At 40.5% G+C, this 19,079-nt stretch overlaps 1 protein-coding gene across 2 annotated transcripts; it reads right to left on the bottom strand.

Annotated features, from left to right (window-relative positions):
- On the bottom strand, positions 1-18,828 carry golga3 (golgin A3). Of its 2 annotated transcripts, none has more exons than XM_040154477.1 (25): positions 18,727-18,828; positions 18,467-18,528; positions 16,999-17,299; positions 14,374-14,529; positions 13,147-13,259; positions 11,843-12,573; positions 11,530-11,638; positions 9,934-10,240; positions 9,635-9,837; positions 9,373-9,510; positions 9,013-9,174; positions 8,539-8,907; positions 7,976-8,053; positions 6,283-6,546; positions 6,058-6,152; positions 5,485-5,701; positions 5,043-5,186; positions 4,654-4,851; positions 4,427-4,543; positions 3,971-4,110; positions 3,694-3,826; positions 3,268-3,390; positions 2,796-2,960; positions 2,111-2,277; positions 1-1,970 (listed from the first exon to the last, which is right to left on the bottom strand). In XM_040154477.1, the coding sequence occupies exons 3-25, from the start codon at positions 17,168-17,170 to the stop codon at positions 1,781-1,783; spliced, it is 4,491 nt and encodes a 1,496-aa protein (XP_040010411.1). In that variant the 5' UTR covers positions 17,171-17,299; positions 18,467-18,528; positions 18,727-18,828; the 3' UTR covers positions 1-1,780. The 2 variants fall into 2 exon arrangements, with proteins under 2 accessions (XP_040010411.1, XP_040010410.1); XM_040154476.1 differs by having other exon boundaries at positions 2-1,970; positions 14,248-14,529.
- Between the last annotated feature and the right edge of the window lie 251 nt (positions 18,829-19,079).

Here is a 19,079-nt window from a genome sequence, read left to right as displayed (position 1 = left end):
GTGCAATTTTATGATAAATACAATTACATCTCCCAACATAAATGTTAAAACAGGAATGAATCGATTGCAATCTTTGAAAAAACAAAACAAAACAAAAAAACAAAACAAAAAATAGCAGATGCAGCAAGGTTTATGCATACAGCACAGGTGCCCCAGCAAATGTTATTACATACTGCCTGACATTACAGTGAAAGGTAGTTTTTAAGATACGGTCCAAAAGATTTTTTTTTTTTTTTTTTTTTTTTGCAGAACACAGTAAATCAATGTTTTTGTTGTTATTAGCATTCTCTTCAAAATATTTTTTGTCCCTTTGGAAATTCATAAGCATACAATAGTGTTTCAAAAACAGTTTTTTAGGGTGGAAATGAGCACCAACACAGCAGCTGCAGCACAGTTGCATGCAGAAAGCTATACCATCAAATGACCCATCTGCACAACGCAATTTTAGTGCAGCTGTACCAAAATTACTATTGGCTTTGATTTATGGTTTGCATTTGCTTCTTGTATTTCATCTTCTTTACACTATTAAACAATTATGATGAATTTACAATAATACAAAAAAGAAGTGTATTTATATATTAACCTCTGGAAACAATTTATCCCCGTAACCATGAAACAGCCATAAAACAAGTATAACATCTGATTCAGGGGTAGTAATATTTTTGTAAATACAGTATGTACCAAATGTGACAACAGAAAATGAACTCATCTGATTGCACCTGCTGTTAGAAGTAACATTTCTGCTTCATCATACAACTTTCTCTCTCAGTCAGTTTAGTTTTGATCATTTAGTATGCAATGTCAGTTGATGTGACCCACTTATTTTACAATAAACAATTCTTCAGTAAGGATTTGCACACATAAACAATTTAACATTTTACATCTTGCACACACCCTCTGCAGAAATACCTTCAGCCAAACCAACTTAGTCCTTTACAGCATATTAAAGATTGCTTAAGGCTTTTTTGCGTGCGAATTACTGCAGTCCATGCTAGACAAAACACCTTCACACATAACTGAGATTATATTTTTAGAGTTTAAGAACCCAAGGTGATATGGTAACAAGAAACATAAGAAACACTGCATTTTAACAAGAGGCCATACGAAAGAATTTCTACCGCAATTGTATATGACTTAACTTCATGAAAAGGAGTGATGATGTTCATCACAAGATGCTTAAAAACCTTGAGGAAGTGTAAGCACGTCAGTTAAATCATAGATGAGCAAATTCAATCGTACGCAGGCACAAAGATATAGAACAGTTCATTGCCGGTCTGTTGGCAGACTCAGAGCTGTTTCTGTCACCGAAAACACTTTAAAATAATGTCAGCCATCATTAAGCAGCATCAAAGCCACTGATTTAATATTATGAGGACAATGACTAAATACCTTTTAGTGAGTAAAACTGCTGATTGAACAGGGGAAAAGTGGCCCAATAGATCAGTTTAACAAGTAGATCATATTTGTATGTATGGTAACAGAACTGAAGATGAGGGATCCTCTTAGATACACTGTCAAATGAAAAGTTGTAATTCCTTAACTCTAAAATAAATAAATGTAACAATAGCATAACAAAAATATAAACAACCGTCAAATAAAGAGGAAAGAATAAAGCTGTGGTATATAAAGTATTACTCTGCAAAAGCACTTCTGTGCTGATGGGAAAATGCCAAATGTTGGCAGCAATTGTTAAGAAAAGAGAAAGGGATTATGGGGCTAAAAAGTGCCTTTGTGGATAAAACTCCACTCTCCCTCTATTGGCCTGAGAAAAGTTCTTCTGTTATGATTGCTGCTGTTCTGCTTCATTGTTATTTTTTGCCACCATGTTGTTTAGTGGTGTTGATGATTTGGAGATGTTTTGAAGTCCCAGTTGAGCCAGTCCCTCCTCTGTGTTTGTCCATGAGTTCACTGACTCATGTACTGTTACTGTGTGTTCCTCCATCTGCCTTTGGAGGCTGTCCATCTCCTCCCTAAGAAACAACAACAACAAAAAAAAACATTACATGTATTCTGGCATTTTGATAACTGCTCAACACTATACAACAGAAAGCTTCGAGTAGATATGTTGATATAGTTTAACCCAGTCATTCAGTCACAACAATAGGCTTACTTGAGCTGCCGTAGACAGCTGTGCAGGTTGTTGAGGGGCTCCTTGTTGACAGAAGCTGATGGCTTCAGCAACTCATCCAGTAGAGAGGCAGGCACTGGGCAGTCCGGGATCTTAACTGGCGTCACTGGGTTGGATGGGTTCCCCTCACTCTTTAACTCCATGCGCTGCTGCTCCAACAACATCATTACAAGGGTGTATTTAGTCATTTTTCTTCAGCACACATTTCTTATTTGGCATTATACTCACAACACTGGCCTTTAATTCTCTCTAAAGAGAGGGTGCCGGCTTTGTAAACGTTACTTATACTGTAGATATTAAGGGGTACGGCCAGTTGGGTACCAACATAGTAGCAAGTGGTTACTGCTGTCTGTGTGAAATGCTAAAAATACTAACCTTCTTTTACTTCAGTTATAATGTTCTTGAATTGTGTCTGATGACAGCTGACATTTTTTGCTAATATTCAATATTCAAAGTATCTGAAAGCCATCATGACAAGACAATTAAAGATAAAGTTAAAACTAGAGATGTTCAAATAATGTTAAGTTACTTACGAGCTTATTAGTCAATTAGTACAAATGTTTCATGGTTTGCCCAGAGTTCAAAAGGTGCCATGGCTAGAGAGCTTTTGGAAAAGCATTATCACAGGACACAGCAACTTTTCACAGAGAAGAGAGATGTGCGTTACCTTCCTTAGGCGGCTCTGTTTGAGGTCCTGTTTGAGTTGCTGGTTCTGCAGCAGGACCGTCTTCATGCTGTTCCTCAGCTCACCCACTTTTGCCTGCAGCATGAACTTGTCCTTCTTGGTGCTGCTCAGCTCCTGCTGCACCGACTCCAGTTCCACCTTGATGTTCTGAGCCCGAAAGAAAATTTGGATAGTTAAAAACCATTTTGAAAATAGGGCAGATGCTGGTAATCATATATATACTGTAGAGAAGTAACTACAGTGCTCACTTCATCCTTTGATTCCCTATAGACTCGACCCGCTTACTGGGCAATCATTTACTTTAGTAAATGTAATTGTAAATGTAAAATGTAAATGTAAAATAAATGTGCATTGGTAGATACAGCAATATTTTACTTCCTGTTTACATCTTGTTCAGTAGCAAACTATGCTTGCCAGCTTTGCGTCCATATTTTACAATCAAGTGAATACTTGCCTGCAGAGCTGTCTGTAGGCTGTCCAGCTCCCTGTGATGGCACTGCTCCATCATCTCCACCTGCTGCTTCTGAGCTTCAATCTCCCTCTGCCTCTGCTCCACCTCCCACTTCAAGTCCTCAACCTGAACGAGCAGCCAATGTTAGTCATCAGTTGATCTCCAATAACAATAAGTCATTGGTCAAACTAAGGCTGAAACGGACCTTAAAAGCCAGGGCAGTGATAATAGTGATAAAAGACTGCATGATCAAAATGTTGTATTAGAATAAAATCAGGCTAATCAATATGAATTATAAAAAATACAATAATAAAACAAACTGCATCATGTCAATCATATTAGAGACAATGGCTTCTCATAGTTATATTATTTAAATAAAAGTCGTCATCAGCCAAGTGTTTCAGTCTGACCCTGGTTCAGAATCCCTACCTCTTGATGAGTGAGGGGCTGCTTGGCCAGTTCCTCGTCCAGTTGTTTCTGGAGGATCTGGAGCTGTGAGTGAGCCTCAGCAAGCTCCTCTTGGAACCTGGATACCTCCTGAGCATGCTGCTCATCCTGAGCTCTGTAGAGTATGATATATTCACTGATAAATGTCTAGTGAGATGTACAACTACTACAAATTTTTGAACTCATTAGATTAAAATCATTATTTATATAGTTATTTTCCTGAAGTCACGATATTCTTTTAACAGACAAATGTATGTACTGTAGTTTGTGTGCTTCAGTCTGCAAAGCTTTGACCAGGTCCTCTTTGGCCTGCAGGTCCTTCTTGATCTCTGACAGCTCCAGCATGGCTGCCCTGTAGTGTCGTCTATTGTGGGCTGCTTCAGCCTTTGCTGCTGCCACCTAAAGGACACATCACATTATTACACCCCAAAAGACCCCAGGAGAGCCAAATGCTCCAGACCTAAAACAGTTGACAAAAAGACAAAGCAATCGACTTACTACAGATGCATGTAACAATTCACCTTTGTAACATTTATATTTTGCAGAAGCTTCTTACTGTGCCTTTTCCAAAGCAAATTATCTCAAAACAAATATTCAAATATATTTAAATTGTAGACTCTTTGGAATCATTTGAAAGGCAAAACGATGTGCTGTTGGCATTTCAACTCAAAGAGGAGAAAATACTACATCCTGATGTACAGCATAGAGCTCCTACCTGTTCCTTCAGGTCCATGACTTTGGTTTTCTCTTTTTCCAAGGCAAGCTGCAGAGTTTGTACCACCTGTTTCATTTGCTGGTCCTCCTCCTCTTTACGCTTCAGAACTGCATGAACCTGAAAAAAGGATGAATGTGAAAACAATGTTCTGTTTAAAACAATGAAAAAGTGCAACATTTCTTAACCAAATGTTTCTATTTTGTGATAACTAAAGAAACAATTTTCACCTGTAAGTTGAGTTGGACAAGATCTGCTTCTCTCTTAGCTAGGGCAGACTCCAAAATGTTGGCATGCTCCCGCAGAGCATTGTGGGACTGTGCCAATCCAGCCAATTTCCCTTTTTCATGCTCCAGCTCAAGTGCTAGCTTCTTATTGGCATCTTCTAACTTTCTGATCCGCTTCTTGAAGCACCGTGACTCTTGAAGCTGTGGAATCATTTCATGTCAATAATACAAAATAACATACATGAATTGAGTGATTCCAGAAGGGTAAACTTATAGATCACACAGGGTTGTGATCAGTATCATAAAATAGGAAATTATATTTTTCTCATTAGAAATAAAGAGCATAAAACCTGAAAAGATTAACACAAACAGATAATATTATCGTAGTTCACCTCATCCTCGAGCTCCAGGACCTTCTCCTGGTACTCCTCCAGCTCTGTGGAGGTGAGGGTGATCACTTCCTGCAGCTCCTTCTCTAGCATAGTCTTGCTGTTGGACACAGCCTGCAGCTCAGCTTGCAGAGCCTTAATCTTCTCCTGGATGACAAATAAAACCACACTGTATTTCACTACGATAGATACTAAGTAGTTGCAGTTATCCAGGATTATTCCCAGTGAAATGACAAATAATGTTATGATAAAGGAACATGAGTCAAGGACATGGGTAGACTGAAGGCTATCCTATTGATCAGTGAATAAGACAGTATTCTAGTATCTATGAAAAATACAATAAAAACAAATGGCTATATTATACTACACTACTCTGTGCAGAACTTTATGTCAGAGCTATGGATTTTTCAGGGAACTGCAAAAGTCTGACATCTTTATATAGTACCTGTAGGGCCTGGTTGTTTCCCCCATCTGACACCTGTGCCTTGAGTTTAACCAGCTCTGCCTCGGCTGCCTCCTTGTCAGTCAGGGCCTCTTGGAGCCTCCTGCTCAGGATGCCCACAGCGTTCTCATAGGCCTTGTGTTTGGCCTTCATCTCCTTCTGAGCACTGGTCAAATCTGTCCCCAGCCGCTTCATGCGCACCTTCTGCTCTGAGATGGCTCTATTTAATGCATATAAGAAATTAAGTTAAAAACGTCCATGGAGAAATCAAGTTCACAGCAGACCATGTACATATGAATGCAAGATGTAGGTGTGAAGACTGTACATCTTGAAAATCATATTTTATTTACAGATATACAGATACAGATAACACACAGTTTAATGATGTGGATGGATGTACTTTTCAAACCACACGTACTGACTCATGTGTCTAAGGAGAGATCAGGAATTGTATAATCAATGTCCCATGCTTGTCTTTATAAATAGCACTTGTCAACAGAGACATGCATCATCGTTCAAAGTCATTACTTTAGGAATCATTCAAGCTCCACAAATCTGTATGAGAACATGACTCACTTTTTGGCTTCAGCCTCCATTTGTTCCACCTGTTTCCTAAGGCCTTCATTCTCTTGGGTCACTGCTGCTAGCTGGCTCTGATCAAACTGTAGAGACTGAGTTGGGAGGTAAACCAAAAACCTATCATTACGATGCAAAAATGGCTGACAACTTTCCTTTGTCTTTAACTTTATTTTTAAACTGCTTTGTAAAGTAAATTCAGTAAGGAATGTCAAATTACACTACCTGGATCTGGGTTTCTAGCTGATCCCTTTCGTTCTGAATGGCTTGCAGATGAGCCTCCATGTTACTCATCTGCTCCTGGACTCTCACCACCTCTTTCTGCAGCCGGACCTGCTCCAGCTCAGCCTTCTGCTTCTCCCCCTGAACGCCCAAAAGCTCCTGCTTCAAGTCCTTCACCTCTGCCAACAGACGCTTTTTGGTGGACTTTAGCTCGCTGATCAACTGATCTTTGGAGCTGGCGTCCCGGCGGTATGCTTCCACCATCACCTGTGAAGTCAATGACATTGTGTCTAATGAAAGGTTTAGATAAAATAAAACTCTAATGAAGTGAGTATTTTCTCCTTTCAAGGAGTGTGAGTAGGCTTGCTCTTATTTGACTCGACCGAGGCGGTAGGCAAAATGACATTTCACAGCATACTGGAGATATAGGAGAGACTGCTTTGACAGGATTTGAATCCCACTGCATCATCTCTAGGCTTTTCACTGAGTATGAAGAGTTGTATACGCTTTATTTCAGCCAAAAAAGCCCTGTGGCATTTGTTCCTAACAGGAACATTCATATTATACACAGTAGGACATTTTACAAAATATTACAGGAAAGCTGTGATGAAGGTTGTTTTGTGTTCTTTCAGAGCTTTTAAGCTTTAAAATGATTTTAATGTAGGTACAGCTGCACAAGTGGTCCATAAAATAAATAAATTATTGATTATATTGAGCATTATAAGAAAAAAAGCAGTGAGTCTGTCAGTGCAGAAAAGTAAGAAAAGAAGAGTCCTGCTACAGACCCTGACTCATCACTGACTTCCCATTTATGATCTTACTTTAGATGCAGTGAAGAGACATAATAGTTTGTTGTTAATGCAGACAGTTTTTTTTTTCCTTCTTTAACACCAGAGGTACAGCAATTTGCTTTTCATGGATTTCTGATAGCAGTCTGAATTCAAGCAAAGATGAATGTTAATTCATGACTCTGAAGATGGTTTACAAAAACTCAAACCTTGTAATAGAATAAAATCCAAGTCACATTACTGTCATACTGTCAATTAACTTCACCCTCTTTATGACAGCCTGTCAATGCAAAATGAGCAACATCCTCCATTGCTCAATCCATTGAGGCGTGGTTAACCAGCACTTTGGGCATTCTTTGAAGATGACAGCCATCTGGTTCTACAATATATCCACCCACGACAGCATCAGCCTTAGCCAGCTGGGAGATTTCTGACAAGTGTTTTATAAATGTATGTAAAGTCTACACAGTCTACACTCTTTCTGGCATCTGCTAACTTTACACAGTAATAGCGCTTTCACACATGCACTGCAACCCTGACATTACCCCGAACCGGACATTGAGCAGAATTTACCCTGCCAGCTCTCTGGTACAAAGTCTGTATAATGTCCAATTGAGCTGATATGTGAATACAGCCAGTCACTGTCCGGAGAATTCACAGCGAGCGAGTGGGCGTGTTGATGATGTTTCCATCCTGCCTCCCACCTCCTGCTCTACCCAGACACCACCCCTCGCCTAAACCAAACGGAGTATTTCCAGTAGGTGTGAATGCATCTCACATGGACAATCTCCGGTTGTGTAATACATGTTTGAAAGGGTAACTCTGGACGCTGTCCGGAGTTCTTATGAGAAAACGGTTTGAGAGAGAGCTGTATACGATCTCACGTAGGAGCAATGGAGATGTCTTACCTTCTGTTGTTGGAACTGCTCCTTAAATTTCTGAGCTTGTTTCTTCAGGGAACTGTTTTCTTGTTGTAGAGTTTCAATCTGTAACAAACCAAAAGCCCTTTATTATTCACTACACGGTGGTGGAGTAGTATTCCCTAAGGAAAAAAAAAAAAAAAAAAGATGCAAAATACTACTTAAATTAGAGTTACTAAATTACTGAATTTCAGTCAAAACTGAAGGTGGATGGTGGAAACCATACGCATTCATTCATGTGTATAAAAACAAGGCTTGTGAGAAGTGATCTCTGATCAAGTCACTATCAGCTCAGCATTTTCTATAATGCTTTATAGCCAAAACAACTGCTGATGACCATGGCTGAGAAAGTATCTAACCATAACACATCTAACTGAAGGTGTAGACTGAGAAGTAGATGTAATATAATGATATCCAAGCCCATAAGGGAATGTCAATATTTGCTTTGCAGTTAGTAGTAATGGTTTAGTTATACATGTGATTATTTCTCCATGCATGAATATTTAGTTTCTGTCGTGTATTAATTTTTTCACGTCCCACTTGTATCATACCTGGTTGGCTTTGACCTGGATTTCCTGTCTGAGCTGATCCAAGACATCCGTGGCCGCCAGGACATCCTCTCCGAGCCTCTCAGCACCCTCATCAAGTTGACTCTTGTCAGCACGAGCTGCTTGCAGCGCTACCTCCAGGACAATCTTCTCGTTCTGGAGGTACTGGATGTTGTCGTCCTTGGCATTGCTCTCTGTCTGCAGCTCGGCCAGCTGGGCCTCCAGCTCCAGGTAGCGGGCCTCTAGCTGGTTGATGGACTGCTCTTTGGTGTGCAGGTTCTCCTGAGTGGTGGTCAGCTGGCGCATCAGCTCTAGATGTTCTTTCTGGAGTGACTGCAGCTGCACGTCCTTCTGGAAAAGGGTCAACTTCATCTAAGAGAGAAAGATTGTGACAGGCAGTTTAGAGCAGATTACAGTAAGAATTTTACTGACCATACAAGGTGGAAAACAAGTTGCTGTTACATTTGGCATGACTACCTGCTCTAGTTCCCTTTCCAGTGTGCTGGCTGTGTTGGCCAGTTTCATTAAGCGCTCTCGCTCTTCCTCAAACTCCTCCAGTTTGTGCTGCAGGTCGTCTTCTACCATGTTCTTTGCATCCTGGATCTGCTTGTAAGCAGCTTCCTGGGTCAGCATATCAGCCTACATCAAAGACAGCAAAAAGTTTTAAACAATATGCTCAATTCATTAAAAAAAACAAAACAAAAACAAAAAACCCATAAATACAAGGTCACTGGCTGAATAATGACCTTCATGTAAGAGTTATTTCCTACGTGGATATATTTATACTTTACAGACACATGATGGCACAAGGTCAGAAAGGGATGTTGGAGAATATACCTCAATGCTTTGCAGCTGAACAGCAATACGCTCTTTTTCTTTGATGGAGCGGTGTTGGGTCTCAGTGAGCTGGTGAGACAGTGTCACATTCTCAAGCTTCAGATGTTCCACAACACCAATCTGAGTCATCTGTCCAGCCTGGGAAAGAAAAAAACCCAAGACAAAACATGTCACCTAGGATGTCTTGTCTTTTCCATGTCAACTTTTGTCTGTCTAATGCAAGCCATGATGACAAAACCAACTGCATCAGCGGCAACCTTACCTGCATGTTGGCCATTTCGCTTTGCAGTCGTACTCTTGCCTCCTGGGCCAGTGCCAACTGCTGCTGGTACCACTGTCTGACCTGCTGGAGTGAGTCAATCTCAGCCTGGGAGGTTTTCAGTCGGCTCTGCAGGGTGCTGCGCTCCAGCTGAACCTGTTGAAGCTGGCTCTGAAGACCACCCATCTGCTGACGCAACTCCTGAACTGCAAAAGTGTAAGACAAAAAACACCTAGTTTAACAACTGGGGTGAAGGTGACAACATCTTCTTACATTCAGCTGACTGGGTCTCCATCGCTAACCTGTATTGTCTCTCAAGGTCACGGTGGTTTGGATCTCCTCCACCTTCCCCATCAGCCTGCTGTACTGATCTTCAGCCACCTTCAGGTCATTGCTGAGAGAAGCTAGACTAGCATTCTTGCTTTCCAGACTTCCCTGAAGCTCCACCATGGCCTTTTCTAGCTGGCTACAGTTCTGCCGCAGTGTGCCAACCTCTGTGGTGAGGGCGTTCTGTTTCTCCTGGCTGACCTGAGCCTCCTCCTTCTTAGCTTGCAGCCGAGCATTCACTGTAGCCAGCTGGGCCTGAAGCTCTGTCTTCTCCTTGAGAGCCTGGAGGACAGGAAAGTGTGGTCAGCACTTACACACAATTATTCTCAGTGTTTCCAGTATAGTGTCATTATCTGGGCAGCCTGCCCAGATAAGTTAACAGCCACCAAGCTAAATGTAGTCTTTTTGGATGCTGTCATACATGGCCTGGCATTCATTAGCAATACAGACATTTATCATGATCTTAAATGATTGTAATTAATTCAATGCAAGTTGCATTTATGCAAACATAGACAGCCCCATTAGTATAGTAAAATGGGAGACTTTATGTGCATAAAAAAAAGAGTCAACAGTCATGCCACAGGTCTGTGATGCTGTACTTAGGCACAGCAGTACTCTGAGCAAAATGCTAACAACAGCATGCTAACATTCAGATGTTTAGCATAAACCATGCTCAAAATCTTAGTTTAGCATGATAGCATGCCAACATTTGCTAATTAGCACTAAACATAAAGGACAGTTGATGCTGATGGGAACGGTATTAGTTTTGCAAGTAAATGGCCATTAAAAAAAACATAAACCAAAGTACTGGACGAATGGAAATTTTGATTGAAGGATCGTACAAGATGAAAGGTGATTATAATTAATCCAGAAGGGAACATGAATGTTTGTCCCAAATTTCATGGCAATTCATCCAATTATTGTTGACACATTGCACTAAAAAACAAAAATGTCAACCTCATAGGGGTGTCACAGAAAAAGTCAGGAAATCAAGTCATTACGATACATTGTCAAGAAACCATCAATGTCTGTACCAAATTTTGTGCCCATCTATCAAGTAGATGCTGAGATATTTCACAGGATAAGTGAAAACTTTGACCTGTTGATAGCATTAGAGGAAGAGTTAGAGGAATCACCAAAGAATTATTCCTATGAGGATCATGAATGTTTATACAGAATTTCATGGCAATCCATAAAATAACTGTTGACAAATTTTAGTTGCGAACCGACCAACCTTGCCATCCCCTGCCACTAGAATGGCTAAAAGCTGTTATAAATTAGCAATACTTTTTAAAAAAAAATACAGTTTATGTCGATGCAGTTTATACAGATAATTCACTCAGTATCATTTTCAGATAACAAGTCTTTAAAAAAGTTGTCAAGAAAAGCCTTTAAACATATTTTGTTTGAGACTCAACTATATGGTCATTTTTGAGGATGCAGTTTGTTAGTGAAAGGAGATGGAAGATATTTCAAGATCGCTATTATTTTTTGCCACTCCTGTGTACGGACAGATGCTTTGTCCAGAAGAAAAGGAAAATATGATTATAGAAACTAATATGTTATGTAACCTGGTTGGCCTCAAATGACAAGGACTCCAGCTGGCCCTCAAGTCTCATTTTCTCTTTCAGCACTTGGAGCATTTCATCGTGGCCCATCAATGAACTCTCCAAAGAAACACTGAAAAAAATGTAAATGTAAATAAAAATCAGCGCTGAAATGATTGATTTATTAATTCATGAGTTGATTGAGAGAAAATTACAACAATTTATATTATCAAAAATTACTTTAAGCAGGGCTTCAAGTTTTTCTTGTTTGTTATCAATCAAAAAATGCCAGGAATTGGCATAAATAATTTTATCCCATTCAAACATTGATAAATACCTGCTGGAGAAACTGTCCCTGCGACTCCGAGGCTCCACTGTCCCTTCTCTCTCCTGCTCCAGCTCCAGCAGGTGCTGCTCATCACTGGCTGCCTGCAGCACCTCCTGCAGGGAGGGGAACTGACCCATAGCCTCAGGAGCAATCTCCCTCCCCTCCACTGTGTAGGGCTCCTGCTGCCTTTCCACTGCTGCAGAGAGCATACCGTATGTCCCCCTTGTAGACACACTGCTGTAAGACGAGCTGTCACTGTCGTTGCCATCGTTCCCTAGCCTCGTTCCTGATTCGCTGCCGTCAATTTCAGAGACACTGTCTCCGACTTGGAATGGAGCACCAGGCTGTGCCTCTGTCTCACAGGTGCTGCCCTCTGACACCACACTGACCTCAGACAGTGTGGACACCGAGCTAATGGTGGATTGGAGGGAGCTCATTGTGTTTTCTCCTGTCCTTACTCCACCTCCTCCTCCTCCTCCTCCTCCTCCACCATCATTCTCAGGAGATTTATAGTCAGCCAAGGAGTGGATCTTGCTAGGACGGGGAGACCTGGACTTCCTCTCCTTGGAAGGGGGAATTCCCAAGCTACCCAGTTTGGGACCACGTGGGACACTGGTCCTCAGGAAGGAATACTCCTTGGTCATGGCAACGGTGTTGGCCCGGGGCAGAGCTTCAGGATGCAGCATTAGCTCTGGATCCAGGGTGCTGAATGGCCTGTTCTTGGTACTGGTGCGGTGAGACTAGAAAACAGACAGTAAGAAAGAATCAAAAATATTGCCATGATAACAAAATCTGAATGTAGAAAAATTAGGCAATGACAGAAAATCAATAGAACAATTACACAAATATAGAGCACTTATTGGACCCAAACCTGCACCAATGAAGAATACTTCTCCAAACTTAAAAGCTGCGGTTTCTCTAACCATTAAACTGCGGATCTTCTTGGTCACATTCTCCAAGAACAAAGCAAGTTTAGCAACAGACTTCACTTGAGTGCCCATAAGAAAAAAAGTCTTGTTTATTGGCAGAAAACCCCCGAAAAACTAATAAAGTGGATAATAACTCAGGGATATCTGTCTACCAAACCTCTTCCAAATCTGTTTATTGCTTTTGGAACCATATCTCTAACAGACAGACAGTTGGGTGAAAAATGGGGAGGCAACAATGGCTGAAAGGATGACAAAGGTGGCTGAGGAGACATGAGGATTTTGAAAGCAAACTGAAGGCTAACCTGGTTTTTTAAGGATTTGGATTTGAAGCTATGATAAAAATTTAGTGCTGTCTTTAACCTGACAGCGACTCGACTGACTCACCCTCTCCTTATGTCTTTGCACTCTGTACTGTTTGAGTTGCTCCTCCAGGCGCCGGCGAGCCTCCAGGCGAATCTTCTCCTCGTTCTCCATCTCCAGTGATGGTTTCTGGTTGGCTAAAGGGAAAGTATGTTAGGCCAAGAAAATTAATATTCATCACATCATCACATACTGCACAAGTACACCACAACACTTTATTTGCACAGAACATGGTTTCTATGAATGTATAAGGGAAATCCTGGCAATGAGCCTAATGTTGCTGCTTGGAACCCTGTCCTCAAATAGCAATGATAAACAAATCATTCAAATTGGAGTTATGTTAATACCTGGGCCTGAAATGTGTTTTTGCACAAGCCACAGTTACTAGTAAGTCACACATTGCACCTGTAACATTCACCATCTTACCTAAAAACTGCATAAGATTTTTTGAGCAGGACAGTATGGGTGTTGCAATGCACATTTCACCCATTTATTTAGAGGACGTCCTGCACTGTGACACTGTCTCTTTGCTTGGTTAGTTTATGTAAATATAAAAAAACTTGACCTCAGTCATGACAGCAACAGCCATGTAGCTAGTATTGCCAATATTGCAGTGAGATAAATGAAGACTTCTATAAATGTATTAAGCAGATGAACACTGGACCAGTCATGTTCATGTGCCATCAAAAGGGATACTATAGGAATCTTCATGTGGTGCTATATATATTACGTGAGTACTAATGTGAAGCCAAAAAAAATAAATAAATCACTACAATCCTAAATATATTACATATTTACATACTGAGCATAGCAACGATGCCTTTGAAATGCCACCAAATATATAACATAACATAGGGGTTAGTTCCAAAATGCAGCCATTAGTCCAAAAGGTATTTCAAATGTAGCACCCACACCAAAGTCTAATCAAGAGTTGCAGAAAGTAGCTGGACTCCAACAACTAAAAGAAATTCCCACTGAATCCATCTGTTCAGATAATACCCAGACAAGGGAGTTAAAAGAAAAAAATATGTACATGAGCCAAAAAAGCAAAACAACACAGCAAAATGAGGTTTAAATACAGGGGGTATAGAGGGGAGCATTCACTCCACATAAGTTTATGCTTACACAATTCAGTCTCCTGCATAGGCATACTGAGTCTGAGCGACTGCAATGAATCACCCTTGTGAAGCGTGACCTCAGTACTAGCCCCTTCACACTCCTCTAGCATCATGGGTGGATAAGCAGCCACACCTGGGGAGGGCTCTTGGGTCTGGGAGTTGACAGGGGAGCTGGTGCTCTGTGGAGGGGCTGTTGGAAGCAGGGACCCGTTTATACGGGTGTCACCTGCAGCACTCAAGCCCTCTGCCAGTCCATCTCCATTTGGCATCACTTCTGAACCAACAGGACCTGAAAGAGAAGGGGGAGGAGAATCCTTGAGGAATGTGACAATTTAATCATGATAAGTTCTCAAGAACTAGACTGAGTGGACGTGATTCTCTTAGCAAACTGGTTGGACAACTTTGTCAAGTTACAACTGCATTAGTGAAAAAGGTAGCTGGAAACATTCATGCAGCACAGAGCTGCTGAAGCATCTCTTTAGCTGCACCTACTCTTGTATCAAGGATCACAATTACCAGGTTCATCTTGCAAGGCAACCACATTTAAAGTCCCCGAAAACCTTTTTTTTTTAAGTTTGATTAACTTTGTTAATTATTATTTATGAAAATGGAATGTTATAGGGAAATACTTAAGATTGGAAAGCAGTCTTTAATACAATTTCAAACATCACTGGACAATATTCGTCAAAAATACATTCATACTACTGCTACTTAAAGGGAAACATCGATTACCACATCAAAATCAACAGACTACACATTGGGAGTACTGTTTAGCCTGTGAAAACCCTTGTACGTTTTTGTAGTTCTATTTTGGGCTTTGTGAAAAAAAACAACCTTGTGATTTCACCTGTCAGGATATATCCATCGCAGATTTAGACCATTCTTTTTCTACCTGTCTCTTGTGTGTCACCCAACTTTACGGAAGTATTTACAGCTCAGAAATAGAATTTTCAAGTGCTATGGACTATAAGCATAGTTGCCCTCTGATGATGACTAATTAGAATTCAGTTCAGCTATTTAACACATTAGTTCAAAGAGCCATGTAACATGTAGCAGTAGAAGGCCTCGGGCCTTGCAGTGGCCACAAAAACAGGTCATGCATGGCAGGATACAAGTGTTAGATAAAAGAGATATTAGTAATATGCCTAAAGGGGAAAGACCTTTGCAGACCGGAGAGCAGAGTTGGAAACAAGTATAGCACAGCATGTAGACAGTCATTCTAGTAGGAATATATTAAAAATAGGCCCAAAACAGAATTATTTCTAAACTATACACATGAAGTCTGTCTATGTGGAGTCACTTCCCCCAAAAGACACTGCTTTCAGTGCTAAATAAAAGTGAAAATAAAGCAATAATGTCAAAAGATTTGTTTAACATCAAAGTACCCAGAACCAAGCAAATGTTCTCTTTTACTCAAATATGTAATGAATTCTAAATATTTCTTACACACTTGTCCACAGACAACAAAACGTCCTTTTGAAGTCGAGTGATGTTGCTAAGACAAATACTGCTTTCAAATAGGACCAGGCCTCAACAGGCAACCTTGGAGATCCGAACTCTCAGATCATTTTTACCAAGGTCTCAGACCTTAATTAGCTTGTTAGGGCTATGGCTATGGCTTGTTCACAGTAATCATTAGGAAAGGCCAGGGGTTGCAAATTCCAAAGCTTTATAAATACTCTGACAATCAGCAGCCATTGGCTCTTCTAAGTGGCTAAAATAATTGATGCCCATAAAGCAGGAGAAGGCTATAAAAAGATAGCAAAGTCTTTTCAGGTAGCCGTTTCCTCAGTTCATAATGAAATTAAGAAATGGCAATTAACAGGAACGGTGGAGGTCAAGTTGAGTTCTGGAAGATCAAGAAAGCTTTCAGAGAGAACTGCTCATAGAATTGCTAGAAAGACAAATTAAAACCCATGTTTGACTGCAAAAGACCATCAGGAAGATTTAGCAGACTCTGGAGTGGTGGTGCATAGTTCTACTGTGCAGCAACACCTGCACAAATATGACCTTCATCGAAGAGTCATCAGAAGAAAAACTTTCCTGTCTCCTCACCACAAAAGTCAAGGTTAGAAGTTTGCAAAGGAACATTTAAACAAGCCTGACGCATTTTGGAAACAAGTCCTGTGGACTGATGAAGCAGGCTACAAGCTTTTTCTAAGGAATAATGGACGAAAATCCCCCAAACAAGAACTGAAAGACTCTTATCTGGCTACAAAAAGCATTTACAAGCTGTGATACTTGACGAAGGGGATGTTCCCAAGTACTGACCAAGCAGGGTGCCCCAACCTTTTGTTTTGAGCCCTTTTCATTTGTTATTTTGAAAAAGATGTAAATAAAAAGTAATCCTGCTTGAAATATTAAAGAAATGTCATCTTTAACTTTATGCCTTATTGAAATCAGGTCATCTTTTACTCGCTTAGCTATTCACGGTAACAGGAATTTGAGCAGGGGTGCCCTAACTTTTTCATGCCACTGTATATATGCATAGAATGTCTGGTAACTCAGTTTCAGCATACAAATCATTGCAAATTCAGATGACCTTTATTTAAAAAAAAAAAGAAGATATTCCTCAGTTGAGTTAACTTTTTGTCTCCAAGTATCACAGCTCTACCTATTCACAGCTGCCACCTTTTGGTTGCTTTTGCCAGTAAGTGGTAGTGAGATGGGTGGTGTCACAGTAAGACATAGTATCAGCACATGCCGCCAGATATGATGAAATTTAATTGTATCCCACTGAGACAGCTTCAGGACTCACCATTACAAATATTCCCTTTTGCATTTTGTGTGTTCTCTTGTCCGTGTTGTTTCAATTGTGTTTCCCCTTCCAAAGCATGGGCTTCAGTCTCTTTGGATTTTATAACTTGGCCTTCTTGATAGTCATTGGCCTCCATTTGAGCTGCTTCTGACTGGTTGTTTTCCATTTCCATTAAGAAACTAAAGAGTCACAGTACTGCTGGTGGCCCTTATGAAAAAACGTCTCACAAAACCATCTTGTTAGGAGGCAGGCCAGCTGGGAGCATGTCAGTGTCCAGGTACACTTCCGACCACAAGCAGCACTAAAGAGAGAAAACATTTAATTTAACACCTGGAGTATAACTGGAAGCTCTCGTTTGGACAATATGACACAGAAGAAGGTGTGGCTCCTCACAAGTGATCTGGTTTAGACAGTAATAATGTTATGTAACAACACAACGCGCTTTCATTTAAACAGAGGCTTGAGTCGAGGGCTAACAACCTGGCTTGGTAGTTAAGTAGATTGTGTCGCGTCAAATATAGATGAACTGGCAACGGACATTGAATTCCTTTAGTTTTACACAGACAAACGCATAGGAAAAACTCGGTTAACAAATATGACCCGCCAAAGCCGACGATCGGCTAAGATTCCGTCCGAATATATTCAATTCAATCTTTGTAGGAATCTGTAGAAACTGTAAAATCTGCTGCTAAGTCACACTCACGCATTAGCAAGCAGCAAACAGGCATTTAAATGTAAGCCTTTCATCTGTCATACGTTAGTTAAGACTGTGGGGGATATCAGTTTCGGAGGAGCAACCGCTGATTTTGATATGATGTGTGCCAAATTTGCACACAATTATTTAAAATATAAGATACTTACAAATTGTGTACATTTATCGACAGACAAGGCTCGACTCCCACTTTTGAATTTTAAGATACTGGCACTGAGGTATGCAGCTGTTATGTTATTATTGTATGCTATCTGTCACTTTACCTATTAATGATAACATTTGACTCCAAGGCTGTTTTACCAATTTCATGCTTGCGGACAGTGGCTGGGTTACTTTGCTAGCCTCTGTTCAGCACAGTTTCACATCGTGTTGCTGGACAGTTTAGAGGACATAAGAAAACGAGACAGTCATTGATAAACGTAAATCCTAAGGGTGTCATATTGCCCTTATGTGCTGGCTGGGTTTACTTCAACTCTACCAGCTAACGACAAGGATGACAGACTAAATGGTAGGTGAATAAATGAAGCTCACGATGCTAGCGAGATAGCTAGCTGGATGTGTTTACGACGGGACCTGTCAAGCTAAATTTGCTAACTCGCTAGCTAGAATCGCCAGCGTCGGTGCAGGAGTGATTTCTGAAATATTTTTAAATAATTAAACAAATTGCCCTCTGTCATGTAAGTTCATTACAAACCCCATATGTAAATTATAAAATGACAGTTTCGATAAATATTTAAAAAGACATTAAATGCTCACCTTTTTGCGAGCTTCGCCTTTTACTACGTGGCTGTTTGGTTTCCGTCCTATTACCTGTCCGACTAGAAACAGAGGGAGCAAACAATATACTGGTAGAAATAAAAATAATAAAGCTTGTCGGAAAGCGGAGTGTTTACTGTGTACACTCACAGCGTTTGGACTTTAAATTTACTGTTTAAATTCAATTAGCTATTTATATCGCAAATGCATATGGCAATGATCAATTGATTGCAGGAACTATAATATGGAACGGACATTACTTCTGCTTGAGCTGTCGGATGCGGTACAGTGCTTCATTCTTGTGGTAAAAGAGCTGCGCCCTACTTCCCCGTGGCACCCTGCAGCTAACCTAAAGCTGCGGGTACCAGCAGCAGTGCCATGACAAGCTGCTAGTGCCACTTTATGAGCCTTACCCCATACTGTGCACAGAGTTCATGGATTGCATTAATATGCACATCATTATATCATGCCCCTGCTTAATGTTATGAGATTAAATTGGATTCCACATAACGGCTTTGAGTTAAACTATAGTGGCATTGGCCCTCTATTTTTTTTAATCTCTTTGTTGTGCGTATGTGCAGTTTGTTCAGTTATATATTTACTCTGGATTAGT

The sequence above is a fragment of the Xiphias gladius genome, chromosome 19 (genome assembly GCF_016859285.1).
Source record: "Xiphias gladius isolate SHS-SW01 ecotype Sanya breed wild chromosome 19, ASM1685928v1, whole genome shotgun sequence".
In the NCBI taxonomy this organism is placed as follows: Eukaryota; Metazoa; Chordata; class Actinopteri; order Istiophoriformes; family Xiphiidae; genus Xiphias; species Xiphias gladius.
This window is presented reverse-complemented; position numbering and strand designations above follow the sequence as displayed.